Source organism: Bos indicus, chromosome 28, assembly GCF_029378745.1.
Source record: "Bos indicus isolate NIAB-ARS_2022 breed Sahiwal x Tharparkar chromosome 28, NIAB-ARS_B.indTharparkar_mat_pri_1.0, whole genome shotgun sequence".
NCBI lineage: Eukaryota > Metazoa > Chordata > Mammalia > Artiodactyla > Bovidae > Bos > Bos indicus.
In genome coordinates, this window is record NC_091787.1 from 32,825,492 (window position 1) to 32,848,225 (window position 22,734).

The 22,734-nt window shown below is 44.4% G+C and overlaps 1 protein-coding gene across 15 annotated transcripts in view; it reads right to left on the reverse strand.

Annotated features, from left to right (window-relative positions):
- KCNMA1 (potassium calcium-activated channel subfamily M alpha 1) overlaps positions 1–22,734 on the reverse strand; it is a 774,726-nt gene that overhangs the window by 135,609 nt on the left and 616,383 nt on the right. For 11 of the 15 annotated variants that reach the window (XM_070782104.1, XM_070782103.1, XM_070782107.1 and 8 more), the window contains exons 17-18: positions 22,145–22,231; positions 14,724–14,800 (exon numbers count right to left, since the gene is read on the reverse strand). In XM_070782104.1, the coding sequence (XP_070638205.1) occupies positions 14,724–14,800; positions 22,145–22,231 (164 nt within the window). Of the gene's footprint in view, positions 1–3,931; positions 4,106–14,723; positions 14,801–22,144; positions 22,232–22,734 lie in introns of all 15 variants that reach the window. The other 4 variants (XM_070782096.1, XM_070782095.1, XM_070782094.1 and 1 more) reach the window with 1 other exon arrangement.

Here is a 22,734-nt window from a genome sequence, read left to right on the forward strand (position 1 = left end):
AAGGCTAGTGTGAGTGATCATACATGTCCTTTAGCTGAATCTATTTCCATGTGCAAGTCGAAAGATCTATTTCTCTTCGAGCTCATGATTAATTTGTTCATGCCAGGGTTACTGATGGCTTGTGGCCAGCACCATGTCAGGCAGACCTCAGCAGGTCTGAATCAATAGGGTCTTATGTTGTCACTGTATCATAATTTGGATTGTCCCCTTTATATTAGACTTTACAATCAAATATCAGGCCAGGCTGAAATAACAAGAATAAATTCTAAACAGAGAAAAGACACTATTTTACAAAATTATATGGAAGAGAAGTGGAACCGATTAGAACTTCAATCTATATTTATGTGTGTGTGTGGATACTGTCAGACATATGTGTGTGTGTGTGTGTTTGAGAGTACTAGAACATAGCTACTTGTGAAAAGTCTGAGGCCCATACTATCTGAGCATCTTTTAAGATAGCTGGTACTTTTATTTAGGATCAGGCAAAGTAGAAACAGAATCAGAATGATCCCAAAATGATGCACACCAATTCTAACCTACCATATTGCATGGTTCATTCCTGCCAAAAATAGACAGAATAGCCTTGTGATGCATCCTTACTGGTCACCCCTTGTCTAACTTTTCTGACATTGCTTGTTAGGTCTTTTGTAAAGAACTCCTCCTTCTCTGCACATCTTTTTGTCAGCACAGTGTTCACAGACATCTCATGAGTTCAACAGAAGGAGACATCTGTGAGAAAAGTGTGTGACTTAACAACACAGGGAATGTGTAAGGGGCCACACCTCCAAGGAGAGGTGCGCGGAGCAGGCAGGCCCTGCTGTTAGGAGGCAGATTTCTAAAACTGTGTGAACACTTTTAATATATCACTGCTCCTCTGGGAACTGGCTACTTCTTTTCCCACTTCAGAAAACACATAATGGGACTTTGCATTTCAATTTAATGTCCCTTGAAGACAGAAATCTTTCCCCTTATAAGAAAAAAAAAAAAGAGGTAGAGGAAAGGCAAAAGAGTGAATCAGCGAGTCTCCAAAATACACTGGCTCAACTAGGAAACTGCGACCAAAGCAAGCTCCATAATAGTATAATGACCTTTAATGACTGTCTTGGGAAACAATACAGCCCCGGCATAAAAGACAAAGGGCAAAACCCATCATGGTTCTGCTGACACTAATTCAAGATGATTTTCAGAACAACTAAAGAATGTAAGAGAAGTAATCTGATCTGCCCATCTGACCTCACTTTGATGCAAGGGCCCTTCTGCTGCCATTTCTAATTGTCAAACCCTCTACGTCTCACATCTGTTCATATTTAATGAAAAGCCCACTCTCACCACTGCTTTTTGAGGCAACCAGCCCTGTCCAATGGGCACCACCCAACCCCACCACTAGCTAGGGGAGCCCGGGGATTGCTATTGGAGCTCTGCCAGCGGAATTCTGCATAGACATAGACATCCTTTAATTGGAGAAGAGGGCTTACGTGGGCCCATGGAGGGGTTCAAATTGGAACGGATTTTTCTAACTTATTATTAATGGTCAAAGGTGAGTGGACTCACACAGGGATGGATGAAATCTGCTTTTGTATGATGGAGTGACGACGGCGGGGAGGCTGATGAAACAGAGGAGGCAAACCTCCCCCCTGAGCTGTCAGTACCAGTTACGCCTTCGACATACAGCCCAGAGCTCCACATTCGCAATAGTGGGGCTGATGCTGGATACGTAGAAAGACAACAATCTCATGCCCGGGATGCTTCTGAGTAGATGGGACAATCCCACCCTTAATTCTTCTCCTGGCCTCCATCAACACTTGGATTAAATTGCAGAGCTGAGAAATCCCTCCAATTATGGTTTTGCCTTCATAAGATGGAAATTGCACATACTAGGCATCATGGGCCTCAAGCAGGGGACATAGATTTGCTGTGATTGGTAGAGGCGGCCAGTGCCAAGACATGACCACAGGCCTGAGTTTAGAGCCTGAGTGGCTCCTTCCTTTTCTCCACTAGATCTCTGGCCAAGGTTTTAGAGCCCAGTGGTTACTTCAAAATAGAAGTCGTGCCTTACGTGGGTAACCGAGGGGGCTGGTGCTTACATTTGCTGCCATCAATCAGAGATGTGGTCAAACTGGAGCTCACTAGAGCTCACCCCTCCACCACCCCACCTCCCCAGCTCCTGTCTTTGAACCTGGTGTCTTGCCACACATCACAGACAAACAGGTTCTTTGCATGTTTGTGACTCAGCTCACTGTGGTGATGTCATATGAACTGGAGAGATCTGTGATGAGAAGAATGGTGTAAGGGCATGTACTGTGGCATCTGAAAATTTTCAAAGGAAATTTCCTTTTGAGGATGTTAGGCCACTGTGATTGGGACAGTTCAAAATCTCTCTCACACTACATCTACTCAGTGTCACTGTAAAAATAATTAATCCTATCCCTTGGCACTGTTGTGAAGGAGCAGTGAATCACAAACCAGAGACAATGATGATTCTCTGGTCCTAGATCAGACTTTTCCAAAGGCCCCTAAGACCACTCCCAGCACAAATAACGTCTCAGACCTCAACTGTGAGTTCAAATATCAGCACCGGGCTTGCCACACTCCAATGCGTACAGTGAAATGAGGGCTCCCTCGGCCCAGGACACCCCATGGGTCACAGCCATACAAGCACATCATGCTGGGCTCACCTTCAACACTAGCATGTAAGCCAGCTAACTTCTCATGGGGATAAATTCTCAAGAGCGAACTGCTCTTCCCTCCCCACCCCCTGGCGCCAGTATGAAGTAACTGCTGCTGGTGAAAATTTAGTTGAACCAGCTCTGGGCACTTAGAAGAAAAGATAAAGGATAATATGGTTACCAACAAATATGGCTGGTGCTTCCAAGAGGAAGTGATGAACACAGACGGAAGGATCGGCTTCTACCGTTCATGCTACCGAATGCGGTGACAGCCACCCTTGAAGGTATCCAAGTCCTCATGCAAACCACAACCTCGTCTGCCCTTAGAAGAGGACCCTCAGTGAATAAGCTGGAACTTTCAGTAATATCACCTATGAACTGTTTCAGTAAAACACCAGCCAAGCCCATGCTGAAGGCGAGGAACAGGGGTGTGGTGAGGCTCAGACGTGCCAGCTGTCACTACAAGACCACGAGAAACTCTGTAACCCTTCTGAGCTTGCGGGGGGCAAAGACTGACCCCAAGGACTGCACAATGGACACAAGGAAACCAGGGAGATTCTTGGCTTATGATTTTTGCTGTTATTCAGAATCACCATTGTGACAAGACAGCTTAGTTAAACAGGGGGAAAAGGAAGTTTGTAATGGACTGATCCTTCGAATGAATCATCATTGGGAGGAAAAACTCTAGAATCCACCAGCCTGTAAGGGTTGGCAGATTCAGAATATTCTTTTTCAGAGCATTAGGAGGCAATCCAGTACTAGAGGAACAAGATACAAGTTAGGAAGACACTGAAAGAAAAGAAAAAAAAAACCCGTCTGCATGGAAACCCTGCTGTATTTTGGAAAGTATCTAAGCTCACTAAGAGCAGTTTTATGCCAGAGTTGGCTTGTTCTCCCTACATCGTTTTCCTGCCTCCTTTCAACCCAATCCAATGTCTGACGCCTTTCCCCAAAGAGGAAGGTATACATTTCCATGCATCTCTGTATCAATTCAGCATTTGATGTGCTGTCAGATTAATTTCTTTAAAGGAGAGAGGAATAATGTCACTGGATTATAATATCACAGCCTGCACGCTCTTACAAGAAACGTTAAGCTCACAGAACAGGGAGGGAAGCCTCCCCAGCACACACAGTGACACAGGCAGCGAGGGCAACACGCCACCACATGCGGTGGGAGGCAAGCACAGCACCACGGGGCACACCAGACGGGGATGACGCCACAGACAGCACAGACACAGAACTCTGTGTGTAGGGGTTGAACTTACAGGCACGGAAAGTGGTGGAGCAATCACTAACAGAGACAGAAGAAAGTGGGAAGGCTCTCTCAAGGGTGTCCACGTTACCACGCACACGGCCTGACATGCACGAGCAGTCACGCTCAGAACGTCCGCAATCAAAACAACATGCCCGTCTCATTCTCTTGTAGATGGACATCTTGGCTATAACCACAGGGGTTGGATGGGAGGAGAGGAAGAGCGGTAGTTAATGGCAAAGTCACACACAGCGAGGCGGCTGGAAGGGAGCTGAAGGGATTGAACACAGGTCTTAGTTCACATTAACAGTCTTGACCCAGAGAAAATAAAATGCAGAGAGACTCTTGGTAACAGTTTGGTTGTACATCGAAAAGAGCAGAGAAAGCATCAGTGGCCTGTAGAGTCCTCCAAGGCTGCTGCGTATAATTTTTCTCCCCTATGTAAAGCAAGTGACCACAGGAAAGGCATGGCTGATGACAACAGTGTTGTTGGATAAGAAGCAACACACGTTAGAGACAGCAAAAACACAACCAACATTTTTTTTCCCCTGGCACGATGAATACAGGACACAATATACACACAGCCAATTAATTAATTCCTTATTGGGTACAATAAATGTTGTGGGGTTTTTTTTGCAAGATGCAAGAATATCTAATACGTAGGCTTTCTAATTTCCATCCATTTCTGGGCATTAGGCAGAGGCTGGGATAAGCTTTCATCAAATTAGATGTGAAACGATTACATGTTAATATCGAATCTGAGGATGCCTCTGTTGAACTTCCCCAGAGTGAGTTTACATGATGCCTACAGGAATTTAAATTTACTCTTGACAGAACAAATATCCAAATCTGTCCATGTAAGAAATGCAGCTACTCAAGGCGAACGCTGCATATTTGACATTAAAAGCATTTCACAAATAAGAAATCACCAGAAGCATATGAGATGTTGGTCTGTTGGAATGCACTAAGCTCCTCACGGGTGTATTTTCTGCTTACAGCTCAGAGAATGAAAATCGCATCTGCTTTTCTCTCCCCACCCACCAAAAATTCAGAAAGTTATAGGGTTATTGGTTAACAATAATTTTTTCCTATACAGAAAATACTGGCCAGCATAGAGGAGAAATTACAAAACATGAGACAAGAGAATAGATCCCATGTAAAATATCTTACTGAGATCTGCATGAGGCCTTGAGAGCCTGTCTTAAGCCACTATTATAGGTTCTGCACTGCCTGGGAATCCAACTTGAGTGCTGACCTACAAAACTTGTTGGACCCCACTGTTCTAGTTCTGAAGGCCCTTCACCTCCACCCTTCAAGCCAATTTAGATTTCAGTACAACGAGAACCTTTTGTACCTCATTTTGATGCTACAGCAGGCAAACATCATGACTTATCCTTAGCACATGCCTGCCTGCTCCTCTCACAAGATGGGAGAAGAATTCATGTTTATTCCAAGCATCACAGCCAAATAGTCAGCTAGACTGGAGAGGTGTTATTCCCTGTGCCCATACCTTTCATTTTGAAAGTCATTTTTCCTCCATTTTTTTTTCTTAGTGGAGAAATGGTTGCACTCTTACTTTAAAATATGGCCAGTGGTTTTGCCCTCTTGGAATGTTACCGTCACCAGGAAGAGAGGTTTAAATCTCTCCAATGGGTCAAGTCCTGTTCTAAGACCTTTATGACTTGCCATCCAGTCTATTTGTCAAGCAGGGGGAACGTTATGATTGTGAGGAACAGGCACTGGGGGAGATGGATGAGAGATCTCTTCAGCAGCAACTCCATTCCCGTGATCTTGGCTCACACTTCTAGCGACAGGTTCTGTTAGCATCCTAGCTAGTCAGCTGTTCAGGTCATCACCATGCAGCCCCAGCCCTGTTCGATGCGTCATTCCTGAGCTTAGCTTTTACAAAGGAAAAAAGCAAAGAAAAAAAAGAAAAAAATTCCACTATAGCATTTGAATCAGAAGAATTTAGAAGGCACGGTATGATTGCCCAGACACCCCAAACAGCAGTTGTTGAAGTCAAGAAAGGGAAAACATGAAAATCAAGTTATTTTAAATGCATCCAGATCTGGTGCCCAACTCACAGACCACTTGCTTGGTTTTGCCTTCTCAGTTCTTTTACTGGAAATATTGACTTGTTATTTACACAGAGGAGGGAAACGAAGATGATTTTTTGTTTTGCTGTAGATAAATTGTTTTGAAAAAAAATTTTAATCAAATGCTGTAGCAGAAGAGAAGCCCATCAAACTCTGAAATGCTATGCTTCTCATTAGCAACAGTGCCTGGTTTTCGTTTTCATACTGCCATTTTGGGTTCATACACAGTAATAGACTCTGACACATTTATAGGGAAAAAAAGTTCTTATATGTATACTGTCTTTAAGGACAAGGGGAGGGAGGAAGGGATGGAATAACTTTTGAGATGGTTTTGTCAGGGGTAAACCCATCATAATGGGTGATTGAAACCTCCTACTTGATAAGGGTTCAGGAGGAAACACAAACTTCAAATCAGTGCCTCTCGGGGACTGTTTGCAATTGTTACTGTTGGCTCTTCTGGAGACCATGCATTGTTCTAAAATTTCATAGTGTTAGCATGCAGGAACAGGCTGAAACTGGTAATCAAAGCATCAAAAAAGAAAAAAAAACAAAAAACTTTTGCTATAAGAAGATTAAATGTTAATTGTCAGCACTCACATTCCAAAGCAGCATATGCATAAGAAAGAAAGCATGCTATTTCTTGTCATTCCTTCCCAGTCATCAGTTTTACAGTCACACCAAATCCAAAATAGAAATCTCAGGAGACAAACAAGCACCACCGCACACACACAAAATCAGCAAGAATGATCAATGAGAGGCTGAAAGACAAGACAGAAACAGTTAAAAATGACTGAGCCCCACACGCTGATAAACCTTTGTGAATTACAGCATCTAGACCAAGGTGCCACCAGTTAGGAGGCTGGCACTTCTGCTTTACTTCTGAAACAGTCCATTTTCACCGATCCCCCATCAGGTGTCTTCACCTATATACTTCTGGGTCCACTTTCTTAGAAGGGAAGGCCCATTCTGACCTCCTCCTGGTGATTGTGATCCATCAGGCTTGAAGGATGTTATGTCCCAGCCAGGAAGAACCTTCCACTGGGCCATGTTATGAGTCACAAACAGGCTCTTTAATTAAAAATGGATGAGGATGTGTCCCTCTGGTAGTAGCTGTTCCAGGAGAAGTAGATACTCTGTGTGTAAAATTATACTTTCAAGCCGTAAAATTTTATCAAAATTAAGTCATGGATCTCCAACTTTAGAAAACACCGTCCTCATCCGCCTCGACTTTCTCTCTGCTTCCTAATCTTTCGTTTTTGTTTTAGTGAATTGAGGCTGTTCAGAATTAACTGATGTTTTTTATTTCCATGTCTCCATGATTGTTTCCTCTTTTAGAGCTGAAGGTTAATTTCAAATATCAGAGTGCCACTTAAAACTCCCAAGGTTAGGTTTCAAAGGGCAATTGTGAAAGTTTCAGTATTTATTTAAAACAGAAGTTAAGGTTCCTATCTACTCTCTGGCCACATAGAGTGCCCTCTCTCCTCTGGTGTTTGCTGATTTTCTTTTTTTATCTAGTCACATAATGCTCTCTTCCCCAATCTCCATCCTCAGAAAAGGGAGTTTTCCACAGGATCTCAATGGTAATGCTAAGTAGACCTGTGAGGACATCTAGTGGATCTGTGTGGAAGAGCAGCTAGTTAACAGACCATCCGGCCAAGCTGGGTGAAGATGCTGCGTGCCTCTAAGAATTGAACCCTGCAGTGTCATTTCAACTCAGCGGCTTCTCCCAATCCACAGAAGATTTTTAAGGGAGAGCCAGGATGAAAGCGAGAGAGATTCCAGGACATGGTCCTAGAGTGGTCAAAAGTGGCAGCTTGCATGGGCTGTGCAGTCATGACCCATAGAGCAGGACTGCTTCGGCACCGGCTGGCTGGGTCTCCTTCAGTCAGGTCAGTTCAGTCGCTCAGTTGTGTCCGACTCTTTGCGACCCATGAATCGCAGCACGCCAGGCCTCCCTGTCCATCACCAACTCCCTCCACGTCCATCGAGTCAGTGATGCCATCCAGCCATCTCACCCTCTGTCGTCCCCTTCTCCTCCTGCCCCCAATCCCTCCCAGCATCAGAATCTTTTCCAATGAGTCAACTCTTCGCATGAGGTGGCCAAAGTACTGGAGTTTCAGCTTCATCATCAGTCCTTCCAATGAACACCCAGGACTGATCTCCTTTAGAATGGACCGGTTGGATCTCCTTGCAGTCCAAGGGAGACTTAGAGTCTCCTTAGAGCCCTGTTATAGCTTCCTGAGACAGGGAACAGACAAGAGTGTGTCGAGGAGAGGTGTCCGTGATGCAGCTACATGTCATTCCATTTCAGCGTTCTTAGAACTTTATGCTCAATTAATTGTCCCCATCGGCTGGCTTAACTCTGGGAAAGTAGAGAAATATAAGCCCCTGGAGACTCCGTTTTCTTTTGGCCCACATCGTAAGGTTCTTGTTCTTGGACTAGTGCCACAGATGCAAACAGGTTATGTGGTTGCCAAGAATTAGACCCTAGGTCTAAAGGTGTTTCTCCTCTAAGAACTTTGTCCTAGCAGTTTTACAATTTGAGAAAAAGCTTTTATGTCCTTTCCTTCACCACGATGAAGTGCATATTCATCCAATACTTCCATTATGACTTCCTAGTGCTATTTTTAGAGACAAAAGTATTTTCCTCATGGACATCATCAAAGCTGTTTACTCAAGTGTTGAAAACTGGAAGATTTCTCAGACATACTCTTGGACAACTGTTCCTATACATGCAAAGGTCTTGATCATGAGAAAGGAAACCTGTAGAGAAGGGGCTGCTATCAATTAGCTTGGTTACTGCTCTTTCCTTGTGTCAAGCTGACAGTCAGTTGTCAAGTTCAGGTTCTCTGCTGGTTAGCCCTTCAGAGCCAAGCTTGGAATGGAAGAGGGAGTTGGACTCCATCCCGTTCTCACACCATCTGCCTCCTGAATCAGCAACCAAATTGTCAGCCAATTTCCAATTGTAGAATCTTAATTTCCAGGGTGGGCTGGAAGGGGCATGAAAATCAGTGCTGGACTGAAAGGCTCAGGTGGAGTTTTCCAACTGCTGGGGAAAAATACTGTAGGTTTCAAATGGAGCAATTCGAGGCAAGACTGGAGTGGAAGAAAAAGCAAAACAACAAAAACCTGCTCTTCAATTCAGATTGCAACTTCATGTTTAAAATCAGTCCAATGAAGGGTGGATTATTTGCTGAAGGCGGAACTCTAGAGCTGCTCTTTGTATGCTCGGCAGCAACTAAAATTCTAAGTCAAAATATCCATGGAAGAAAAAGTCCACTGAGGTGTAAGACGGAGGCATTTGTTTGATAGAACGATGGGAATCCGAGAGCATTCTTTCAAGTCCTATAAATGGGGAGTGATGTCTTCACTTGGTGAAATTCTCCAACTAGCTTCTGGAGGGATGAGAAAGACCTTCCCAGGTAGTTTTCCAGCGATGGAAAGAAGGGAACAAAAAAGCTGGTTAATGACAGCAGCAGAGAGCACACTGAGCTAGTAGGGTGATCCTGCCCTGAACGCTGTACTGTGGCTGGAGAAGACAGAAGAATTTGGCACTGGACTTGTTTGCGGACTGACACCATGGTTTCCCTCCACTAGCTACAGTAGGCAGCTTGGCAGGAAGGAAAGCCGTCCATGTCCTCAAGCCATTTTTCAAGATGTTCTGCCGATAAAGGGAGCCACGGAGCCAATTCTGGCAGAATTTTGCCCCAAATTGAAGGTCACTTTTGTTTTGTTGGTACGCAGAGTGTTCCATACCCTCCAATGACTAGCCCAAACCAGATGACCAACTTTCTTCTTCTGCAAAGGAGTCAGAGAGGACCAGGTGCAGAAACATCTCCACATTCCAGGGCTGCTGTACCGAACTGGTCTGTAGGTCGGGTCTCTCGTACACGAGTAAAGATGGATGCTTGTTGCTGGTGCCGTGGAAGCAGTACTGTTCCAAGGCTCACACGGAAACGCTGGCCTCAAAGGTCATCATCAATTGCCACATCTTGCTGGGAGAGACGGTCCAACTCTTTGAGTAACTTAGGGCTCAAAGACTTCCATTTACTCATCCAGGCTTCTACACAGCTCATTAATAAAATGGAACATAGTCTTTGAGCCATCCCTTTCTGCCTTAAACAAGTAAGCAGATCTTGCACAGATGTCTAGGTATACAGGAACTAGGTATGTCCTAGTGGTTATTGCTGAGGGAGAAATTTTATTTTAAAGCAAAGGTACTTCACAGACTATAGAAAATAATTACCACTGTGGAAATACTTGTCTCCAGTAAGGCAATTTAGGTACTTACAGTCCCAAAGTTGGGTGTCCAATTAATTCTCTCTCAAGCACTTACTTCGTGTAGAGAGGCATGTATGGTGTAATAAATATATCACTCTCTATATATCTCTATGCTTATATATAAAAATGTACATTTTTACATATAAAGTACTGGTACATATCATATATATATCACAACATGGGAATATATATGTAGCATATGTGTTTCCTTCAGGATAGGAATTCAAGCTTAATAGCAGAGGAGACCAAGTATAATTTATCAAAGGCAAGCATGACAATGACCCCCATTTGATGAGGCTTCTAGAGCTAGTGGTAATTACCTCAGCCGACTCAGTGTCCCCTCAAGGTTCCTGAGACAAGGCCTTCAAGACAAACACTGTTGTTAAGGTCTTATTTTCAAGTGGAAAAATAAGACAACGCCAGAAGCTGGCAAGAGGTTGGCAGAGGGGGCATGGGGGGGGCAATGGAGGGGGTGGGAGGTGAATGAACAGAGAGGGGTTCCCTGCTCACAGGGTTCTCCAGCTCCAGGCTACTCTGCAGACCGAGTTGGGGCATGATGTTACTGCTACATGCAACATGAATACCAAAAGAAAAAAAGAAACTGCAACTGTACAGAAAATAAAAGAAGTATCTCTTCTAGAGAAAGACAGGGGGAACTGGACTCTGGGCTGCTGGGAACCCGTTTTACTCACAATATATCACTACCAGTGTGCAGTTAAAATAGAGTAGGGGCCGTATTCCAAGGCAGCAATGAGAAAAAAAATAAATCAAAAATATGTCAATGATTAGAAGTTAAAGAAAATCCCTTCAAAACACAGCAAATTTAGAACATGACTTGTCCCCTAGGAGTCCACCTTTTGGCAAACTTTTAGAAGCTGGGGGAGAAAAAAGGAAATCATTAGACCGGATTTGTTACACAGAAAAAGAAAATGAGTAAATAGCAGATTCTGAGAACTTGTTCCTTGGCCAGACAGCTGAATTTGACTCTCTTCCTGGATGGAGAACTATGAAAAAAATGGGAAAAAATGCAAAAGTTAAACTATACTACCACAGAATTTCCAGAAACACAGTGTCCACACTCAATATTTCTCCAGGTAGTATGACATAAGACATTTAAGACTGAATGAAGGTGAATGGGGATGTTGGGGATGGGATGGGAAGATTTAGAAAGGGAAAAGCGAGGTTGGGAGGGGAGGGTTAGAAGACAATAAAATCCAGGGATGTCATCAGCTCTGCCCTCCCAGAGACATATCATTCCAGGATGAATTGTTAATACTTGGCCTACCAGGTTTGGACAACGGAGCGTGGGTCGTGCTGCCCTCTCCAATTTAGGGTTACAGGCAATGTGTGTTCAAAGGCAGGAAACCACCCAACTTGCATGCATTATTAAAACTTCTAGCTCCTTCTAACAAAAGTTTCTTGGCAACCCTATCTTCCCCAATTTCCTAACCTGCCCAGCATGCCCAGGGAAGTTCAAGTTTAATCATTCATTTTATTCTAACCACCCTGCTCACATATGCATCTGCATCCCACCCTCTGTAACACAGGCTGCTATGGCCTTTTAATGAGGAAGAATGATATGTGAACAGTTCTGACTGTTAGCAAGCATTAACCTCACAGCTGAAGGCCTCCATGAGGCCCAGAAGGGGAGAAGGGTGCAGAGAGAGGGAGCGAGGTCCTATCTCACTGCTTGGCTCTGCAGGGACAGTCCTTTTGTAGAAGGAAACGGCAACCCACTCCAGTGTTCTTGCCTAGAGAATCCCAGGCACGGGGGAGCCTGGTGGGCTGCCGTCTATGGGGTCCCACAGAGTCGGACACAACTGAAGTGACTTAGCAGCTTAGCAGCAGTGCTGCCCTGTAGGATGGGAGATCATTCGATTCACTAGCTGAACCAATGTTAAAGGTAATGAGAGTAGAATTATTTCAAACAATTACGTCCCTCTCTCTCCAGGAGGAAGCTAAAGTCAGTGGCCGCTTGCTTGCCTGGAATCAAGATGGAAAAATATCTTAGAGGCCAAACCCTCATTTCCAGGGACTTAAAAACCTGATTGCTGGGTTCCACGTCAGTGCCCAGTGAGGAACATGGAGTCAGCATCCAAGCAGGAGTCATTCCCTGCCATTTCCATTCTCGCCTCCCTAGAGCCTGTTCTCTGTCTAGTCACCAGGGAGATTCTTTAAAATAAGAATTGATGATATCATTAACTTGCTTAAACTCTTGCAATGGCTGTATTTATTATAGGACTAAAACCCAAGTTTCTTCCCATGGGCCCTGCCTGACCTCATCTCCTACCAACCTCTCCCCAACCCCACCAGCCTCATTGGCCTTCCTGCCTTTGCTCAAACACCACCAACTTATCCCTGCCTCTGCCCATGCTGTTTACCTGGACTGGATCTCAGCTTCAGCATCATCTCCCAAAGAACACCTTCCAGACCTTTCTGGCTAAAGCAGCATTCCCCTACAAGATCCCTCACTCTCTCAGGCAGTCTTCTCTCTCTTCAGAGCACTTGTCTCTCTCTGAAGGTATTTAATTATTTCTATGCTCACTGCTTATCTCCATTCACTAGAGTGAAGACTCCAGGAGGGCAGGGACTGTCTTATTCACTGCTCCCTCCCTGCCTCCAAGAGTAGTGCCTTGCACAAAGAAGGCACTCAAACACATGTGAATGACTGACCAACAAGCGAAGGGAGTCTTGCCATTTCACTGATACCCCATGGGGCCAGATTGTCTGGCAAGTATCTGGTCAAGGGTTATTGGCATTAATACTCTCCTGCATTCCCCAAACCCCTTCACTACAAGGGTTTTCTGACAAGGGTTCATCCTATCATACTTGTTTCTCTCCCGTGTACTTCTGCCTTTGGATGCTGTATTCCTTCTGATGGAAGTGATCCAGGCGATGCCTGGTCAACTGAGCTCTGTTTCTATGTTTCCAACCAACCGAGCTGAGCTGAGTGGGTGCACTGCCCAGTGAGAAGGGCCTTTTGAGTTATGGAGTGTGGGGGACTGGATGAGAAGTGAGTTTGTTCTGTGTCTTTACAGGATTTTAGATGCTCTTCCTGGTAGGCTGCCAGAATTAGAGCATTCTTAGGCCCCAAGAAGTTAGAGGTATGGATACTCTGCATGGTGAGGTCTCAGAGACGGGTAAAGGAGACCATGTGTTAAGTCCGTGGACCAAAGCTGCCCCAGGCTTGTGAATCAGCCCTAGAATATTTCTGAAGAAACTTCTCTAGACAAAGAGTGCTTCCCATGAGCATTTGCCACAAGACTGACACAAGCCCATGTGCGTGCTTGTGAAAAAGTATTTTGTGGGTGACCTTTTATCATTGGGTTCTTACTCTGCAGATCCAAGATCATTCACCTTGCCCTTCTCTCTTACTAAAAAGACTAGGGAACAGCATCAAGAGGAGTCTTCAGCTGAGCCTGAACTCCTGTCTGTCGGATCTGTGTGATCTCATCAATCTCATCCTCCCTCTAAACTTGGTGCCTCACTTTCCTCTTTCTGTAAAATGAGATTAATCATACCCGCTGACAACTATGCAAGGTTATGCTGAAGATCAAATAATGATCGTAAAGAGCTCAAGAAACATGAAAAACACCACGGGAAGGAAGGAATCACTATTGCTGTTTTCTCCAGGGTTGTGAACAACTTCTACTAGACAATGCAACGTAATGACTGCAAGCTTTACTTGATGTCCTAATGCTTTAGGTCAAGAGTTCACCATCCACCATTCCTGATTTACCATATCCTCAAGAAGTCCCACTGGCTGCTTTGTAAGGAGTTTAAGACAAGATAGGCCAGCAGCTGTCGAGCCCAACCTAACCCATCTCGAAGAGCAGTGGTGTTTGAGGTTTGGTCACCAGGCAATGGTATATAAAGTCCAGTGGTGATGATGACCAAATTCTTCCCTTAGGCCAGTCTGAGGGTATCACAACTGAAAACTCTGACCTCTGGTAACCAATCCAGCAAGGATCCCAAGTGGAAAGAGAGTCATCTCCCAAACCCTCAGACTCAGTTTCCCTTCAGCCCTAGCACAGCCACCTTTACACTTGACAGCCCCTAGTCCACTGAAAATCACCATGCGAAAACGCTCCCTCCTCCAGGGCCTCGGCTGCCCGCCGTCTCAAACCTAGATCGCATTTACTGTGTTTGATGGACACAGCTACCTAGGCATCCCTTTAGAGTCAAGAAGTGGGGATTAGGCGTGAGGCTCACACCGAGGTGTTGATGGTGGCGATTTTCCATCCTCTGCTCTGATCAAGTGAGGACGAGAATGTATTTCATGTCTCTTTAAACTGTGGGGTGAAACATAAACATATTCAAGAACTCTCTTGATGTTTAGTGTTTCTTTAAAAAGGAAAGGAGAAGGGAAATGAATTGGGGGGAAAGAGGAAGGAGAGAGGGAGGGGAGGGGAAAGAAACACTACTTACGCCGTTTGCAGCCGCATTTTTTTATCCTTTTGGGATCCGTGATGTCATCATGACAGGCCTTGCAGTAAAAAAATGCCCTGGAGAGAGAGAATGGAAAAACTGACACATTTCATAATCCACCCAAGTGAAATGAGGACCACATTTCCTCCACCACGGTGCCAAATTAATGAAACACGCCAGCACTAATTTCCTTTAATCTTCTGAAAGGTTTAGACATTCATAGACGGAAATGTTTGTTGCAAGACCATTTACTTCAAACACAGGATTCTGCAATTTGAGTTAGTGCTTCTTTTCATAAACTTTTATTTGAAAAGGAGCTGGGAGAGGGTTTGCTGACGTGACACACCACGTCTGCCCTCCCTGCTTGCATTTTCGAGAATATCCCTCAATGCCACTCATTAGAACACTGGGCAACCAGCTCTGGGCCCTCGGTCGGAGGTTTAATACATCCCTGACATTCTCATGGTCTGATCAAAGAGGTATTAAAAGGGCACAAGGATGACTTTCCTCAGTCAAATAAAAATATCAGCCTTGTCACTGATATTTGAAAGCACGATCTCTTGTCAGCCAAGGTAAGCAAGAAATTGAAGAAGAAGGGAAAGTCATGGGGGTCCTCTGTCAAATTCCTTCTGGGATTTCATAGCCCATATTTACTCCCAAACAGGCCAGACCCACTCCCACACTCTCCGGACCTGAGAATACTACATCAGTGAAGGTTTTCTTCTTACTAAGGAGCACAGTTCACTTGACCCCAGGGATGGGTTGGGCAGAGGGTGTTATAGGGTTAGGGTAGAGGACTAAACCTGGGTAGGAAGGTGACCCACAGGCAGCAATCAACAAGAAAATCCCCTCGTGTGATTCAAGTGTCAATATGTGATTACAAGGTGCATTGGCTGTGCTGGAGATATATTCTGGATGAGACAAAGCAAGGTCACTGGGGCACTGTTTAAAATGTACAGGGCCTGGAAAAACAGCACTGGGGGCCTGTATCCTTTCAGTACTGGGGAGGGGGGTGGGTACTGTGACAGTGATAAAATTCACCGGAACAACCTTCTGAATAAGGAGACTAACAAAATTTCTGGCTCACCACCTTCATCACTCCCAACATGCAACTGAATGCCAAGGATAAACATGGTCCTTCCTTGACCTAGGCTATAGAGAAAGAAACACATTTCTTGACCATGTTATTCTCGGTTCCTTTTTGTTTTTCATAGGACTTCATTTATGTTTGGCACTGGCTGGAAACCAACTTTAAGACTTTGGGATCTGGAAGAGATTGTGTAGATCTTGCAGCTGAAGTCCCTGGGACTCAGGGTCCTCATCTGTAAATCGAGGAGGTTGTCATGATCTGCCCAAAGTCATCCTGTCTAGACCTTAGCCAACTCCAGGACTTCTAAAGTCAAGCCCAAAGCTCTTTCTACCTTAGCAGCTCAGCCACTGCTTAAAATGCCAGTTCTCAACCATCTTGCAAAAAACAAAAGGTAGCTGACTGCTTGCCTGAGTGACAGTGTGGCTAAGAACCCAATCAGTGATGACTTGCCCTGAAAGGGGAAGGACAGGAAAGGGGGAAGCAATTTTTCTTTCACTTCCCTTGGACATTTTCTCCCCCATTTGATGTCTCTACACATAATAATAATTGTAACAAAAATGCATTTATAGAGCACAGATTATAGCCCAGGAGCTGTCTGAAGCATAAGTATTAACACATTAACATATTTGATTCTCAAACAATCCTTTGAAAGAGATATGATTATCTCTGAATTACAGATAAGGAAACTGAAGCACAGAGAGTTTAAGTGGCCTGTCCAAGGTCACAAAGAAAAGAGTAGCAGAGCCCGGATTCAAACTCACACAGTCAAGTACTAGAGCCCAAGGTCTTAACACATCTCCACTAAAGAGATGGTCAGACAATGGATGGGTCTGAATAGATGACTAAAAAGGTAAAGTATGATTATTTCATGAATTAAAGCTGGATTCTGAAAATGAAATATGCAAAGGGCCAGACATGTAAACTTAATGAGTAAAATGGGGGTGGAGGGGCCTGTGGTGACCTGGAGATGCACTACCCCCAACCCAGGGCAGAGTATCTAAGCTCCAGCTGATTCTTGCTAAGAGGCACTTCTCTGCACTTCCCCACCCATCTCTGCCTTCCATGCTTACCTGGCAAAGCCCTGGCACTCCGTATACCTGTACTCAAGCAGCTGAGCCTTGCTGGGGAAAGGAACACACCTCTATGCCAACTGATTTCGCTTTAAATCCATGTTTGTGCATGCCAGGGGTCTTTTCACACTTCTCGGGATCCCCTGCCTCGGACCTCCTCCTCCCTGTCAACTTTCTCGCCACTCCCTCTCCTTCTCACCCACCCCTTCTCCAGTTGGTGACCTTGCCCTATCCATCACCAAGACGAGATCTGCATCCTGCAAAGCTGGCCTTTAGGGTCTCCTTGTCCTCAGGTTTCCTGTTGTGTTTGGCCAATGGGAGGGGCCGGCAGGAGACTGGAGGGTGAAAAGTGGTAGGAATTGGCAGTGATGAGATTCCTTTACTGAAGGACCCAGCTCCTGCCAAGCAGTGTTTCCTACACTGCAACCTTTCTCTCCACATTCTGACAGCCCTCCTTTGAGTCTCCAGATCCAGGGCTAAGAGTGGCTCCCGTCTGTTGTGAGCGCTGGTGTGCTTTGTCATACCTTGCTAGTTTTCCTTAACTCTGTGCCCATAACTTTACATGGTCCCTTCATAAAACTCACCTCCCTTTTCCCATTTAAGCATGTCATTTGTTTCTTGCCAGGACCCTCACTGAAACAGCAGCCACCCAAATGTACATCTCCAGCCCTCACTTTTTCCCAGAATGCCAGAATCTTAGGTCCCACTGGCTGTATGACATCTCCATGTGTATGTTTAGTGTGTATTGCCTGCTTATCCTAGTCTAGATAGAATTCTTGATTTCCTACCACCCAGAATTTGCTCCTTCCCCAATTTACCCTATCTCGGTAAGATGGAGCCATCATTCCCCCAAACAGTGTAAGCTCCAGATCTAGGCTCCATTCTTGATTCCTCTTTTCCCCCCTTTCTTATATTCAGTTCATCAGAGGGTCCTACAGACTCTGTAAAATGTATTCTGAGTTGGTCTTACTTCTTTCCACCTCTACTCACCTCTTGCAGCAGCCCCCAAGTCCATGGGCCTCCTCTCCCCTACTCCCACTACCTCCCATTCTCTACCATGCAGATAGAAACACCTTTTAATACATCATCTCCAGCTTAAGACCATCCATGATTCCATGTAATAACACAGCCTCTGTATAAAGTCCTATGGAAACCAGCCCCTGCTGTTCCCTCTAACCTCATCTCACCCCCTCAGTTCCCTAAACACAACAAAATTGTTACCACCATGTCTCCTCTTCCTTTCTGATCCCTGTTCAATGGATTCTTTGTCATCACCTCCATCTCTGCTCATATATCTCTCCCTCAGAGCAGCCATCACTTCAGTTCAGTTCAGTTCAGTTCAGTCCAGTTCAGTCACTCAGTCATGTCCGACTCTTTGTGACCCCATGAATCACAGCACACCAGGCCTCCCTGTCCATCACCAACTCCCGGAGTTCACTCAAACTCATGTCCATCGAGTCAGGGATGCCATCCAGCCATCTCATCCTCTGTCATCCCCTTCTCCTCCTGCCCCCAATCCCTCCCAGCATCAGAGTCTTTTCCAATGAGCCAACTCTTCGCATGAGGTGGCCAAAGTACTGGAGTTTTGGCTTTAGCATCAGTCCTTCCAATGAACACCCAGGACTGATCTCCTTTAGAATGGACTGGCTGGATCTCCCTGTAGTCCAAGGGACTCCCAAGAGTCTTCTCCAACACCACAGTTCAAAAGCATCAATTCTTCGGTGCTCAGCTTTCTTCACAGTCCAACTCTCATATCCATACATGACCACTGGAAAAACCATAGCCTTGACTAGATGGACCTTTGTTGGCAAAGTAATGTCTCTGTTCTTGAATATGCTATCTAGGTTGGTCATAACTTTCCTTCCAAGGAGTAAGTATCTTTTAATTTCATGGCTACAATCACCATCTGCAGTGATTTGGGAGCCCAAAAAGTCTGACACTGTTTCCACTGTTTCCTCACCTATTTCCCATGAAGTGATGGGACCAGATGCCATGATCTTTGTTTTCTGAATGTTGAGCTTTAAGTCAACTTTTTCACTCTCCACTTTCACATTCATCAAGAGGCTATTTAGTTCCTCTTCACTTTCTGCCATAAGGGTGGTATTATCTGCATATCTGAGGTTATTGATATTTCTCCCGGCAATCTTGATTCCAGCTTGTGCTTCCTCCAGTCCAGCGTTTCTCATGATGTACACTGCATATAAGTTAAATAAGCAGGGTGACAATATACAGTCTTGATGTACTCCTTTTCCTATTTGGAACCAGTCTGTTGTTCCATGTCCAGTTCTAACTGTTGCTTCCTGACCTGCATACAGATTTCTCAAGAGGCAGGTCAGATGGTCTGGTATTCCCATCTCTTTCAGAATTTTCCACAGTTTATTGTGATCCACAAAGTCAAAGGCTTTGGCGTAGTTAATAAAACAGAAATAGATGTTTTCCTGGAACTCTCTTGCTTTTTCCATGAACCATCACTTACCCGCAATCTAAATCAGTGACAGTTGCATTAATTCTTTGCAACATGAACAAACAAAACTGCAATTCTCTCCTCCCTAGATTGTGAGCCCATGAAAGCAGTGTCTCCTCCCCACTGTTCACCACTGCTTCCCTGGCACCTAGTACAGAGTGTTCTCAAAAGTGAGCGACCTGCAGATGTTTGATGAATGAAGTAAGATAATACTCAGAGGGTTTCACCCCTCTTTTCCTAAAGCACTGCATCTGAAAGTTTCTCTGAGCTACAATCCATTAACTTTTTCCCAACACTTTTTTTGCAACTGAGGGTGCAAACTCAATACTAGATCATCATAATCTACTTTTCCATTTTAGCAAACTTGTTTAGTTTCCTGCAAACCTCCAATGTCCTTTCTGTGGTTTTCAATCCCCTAACTGACAGCATTTGCTCTTGACACATCACACACCACGGAAAATTACAGGCTGGTGTTGAGGCTGATTGTGTCAGCATGTATTTGGAAACACCATAAAGCACTGAAATGAGACATATTGTACTCCCTAACACAGGAGGTAATTTGCTTTTTGGACTGCCTGGTATTTGTGACATTCATTAGTGAGAGATGTAATAGGAAATAGAATTACACGAATAGGAGCTTCATGTTAGATTTGCTATCGGGGAGGCCCATGGGATCACTGGTACACTTGTGCCCCCAGCCCCTATGCATGCTGAGCACTGTTTCCAGCTTTTGTGTCTTGTGCCTGGTCAAGGGATCAACCTTCTCTCCCAGGAGACCTGGAGGGGCTTCAGTCCCAGTTAGCCTCGCTTTCCTCCTACAAGTGACCCCAGTTTGGGGGGTACTCCTGGAAAAGGAGAAGCTCTATGAACTGGATAAGGAGCTTTTCCTCTTTCACCTGAATAATGACAATCCTGTCCAAATTTGCAGAAGTAAATTTAAGTCATTAGATACCTCAATCTCAAGGAATTTTTTCTTTAGCTTCTACACCCCCCTTTTTTTTTTCTGAGCTTTTTTTTTTTTTTTTTGGCTGTACCACAAGATACACAGGATATCTTAATTCCCCAACCTGGGATTGAACCCATGCCCCCTGCATTGGGAGCATGGAGTCTTAATCACTGATCCACCAGAGAAGTCCCCCTAAAAGCTTTTATAACTAGCAGGGCTAGTTTTTAAGAGGGGATGAAGAGGAAGAAAATAAGTATCAGTTGTCAAATCTCATAGGTCTGTGCTCAGCATGGCAGATTCACCTCTTGGCAAATAAGAATGTAAGCTCTGGAATGGGACTTCCTGGTTTTAAACCCTGGCCCTATGACTCAATAGCCATGTGGCTTTGGGCGAGTTAATTTACTAATCTGTGCCTCAGTTTCCTCACATGTAAATGGCAGTAGCAATGCTCCCTGTCTCACAGTCTGTTGAGAGGATTAAATGAGTTCATCAACGTCTGGTGTCTGCAACTTAGAACACAGCTGGCGCACACGGAACTCTGCATACAAATTCACTAGTGTTTCTAACTGTGGTCAAAAATGTCCTTAGAAAAGGAAAGACCAGTTCCAGTTGGGCTCTGCCACTTGCTTATATGCTGCATGCCCTTGTACAAATCATTTGTCTCGATTTCACAGATGAGGAAACTGAAGCCTGGAGAGTTTCAGAAGACCAACCTCACCAGGTTATTTTGAGGACTAGCAGCAAAGACTGTACAATACCCAGCATCAGCCTGGCTTTGAATAGGAGCTCACTGGGTGAAGACAATGTTCTTATGTTCAGTTGCTAAGTCGTTTCTGACTCTTTGTGATCCTATGGACTGTAGATCACCAGGCTCCTCTGTCCATGGGACTGTTATAGGCAAGAATACTGGAGTGGGTTGCTATTTCCTCCTCCAGGAGATTTTCCCAATCCAGGGGTCAAACCTGTTTCTCCTGCTTTGGCAGGCAGATTCTTTGCCACTGAGCCCCTGGGAAGCCCAGTGAAGACAACAGGCTTAATATAAAAATGACACCTGAACAATTCATCATTTATTTAAGATATTTTATGTAACATTGTCCTTGAGCTGAGTGACCTTTCTGACCTTCTGAGTCACATTTTTCTATTAGTAAATTTTTTCTAGTTCACAGGCTAGAATCAAATATAATAACACTCCATGGTATTCTGCAGAAAGTCCTATGATTTCCTGGGCTGTTTAAACAGGTTTGAGAATATGAACAAAAGTGTCATGAAACATTGAAGCCAATGAAATCCTGGACTGTACCTACAGAGGCTTAAGAATTAAACCTGACAAAGTCAGCCACTTATCTAGAAAGGCCACCAATAGAAATATAGCCAGTTTGGCATTTCATCTGAAATTAATCCAAACTTTTTTGAGATTCCATTTGACACTTAGAGTAGAAAATAGAGACTTCTCGAGTAAATTTGCCTGGATAATGTTAAAAGCACTAGATGAGGGGCCATTTTCCTATGTTGTCCTGGGTCATCAGGAATTAGGATGATCTTGAACAATCGCTTAATCTCCCTGAGACTCAGCTTCTTCACTTGGAAAATGCAGGACCAGGTATCTAGGGTCTCCTAGGTCTAAAATGTTATTCTAATTCAAAGGTAGGGAACTCGTTGTGTGATGAGGAGCCCATGGGGAAGCATGTCAAAGCACAATCCCTTTTTCCTAAGGTTCAGCACCATTTGATGGAAATAGACATGTTAAACACTTCTGGGGTTAGGGCCCAGTACACATTGAAAGCATAACTCAGTGCATGGAGATAGGTACAGCTGAGCCAAAAAGGAAGGCAAGTGAAAATAAACTCTTACCTTTTAACTTCTTTGGCATCACTTGCGATGAAAAATCCTAAAGTACCTTCTTGGATCTTAAGATGGTTTCCAGGATTAATTAATATACTGCTCAGTGAAACAAGAACAAACAAAAAAGACATAGTTATGAGGTCATGTTCTGAAGAAAACCTTAAAGACTACACCATATTGTTAACTTTATAGGGGGCCCACTAGTCTAATGCTTTCCCCAAAGATTTTGTCTAGAGCCTGATCTCCATGGCCCTACACATTTAATTGGACGATGCCATCATAAAGTTCTGCTGCCAGGTTCCCAGGCTGGCATACTCCCAGTTGCAGATATCAAAGCAAATCCAGATTTTAGGGCTGAGTTTGTACAATGGGATTGCCATGGGCTTCTGGTTTGAGGCAAAGTTCCTAATCATGTATTGTTTTGGAAATTACCGTTGATGGTCAGTGTTGAGTGTTATTAGTCTAACAGAGCTATGGCTACACTGATTTTCCATTCGAAGGCAGGGTATTAATGGGACCCCTATATGCATACAGAAACATACATGTATACACACCACATATTACTGCAGGGAATGGTACGGGATGCCTGTAACCAATGT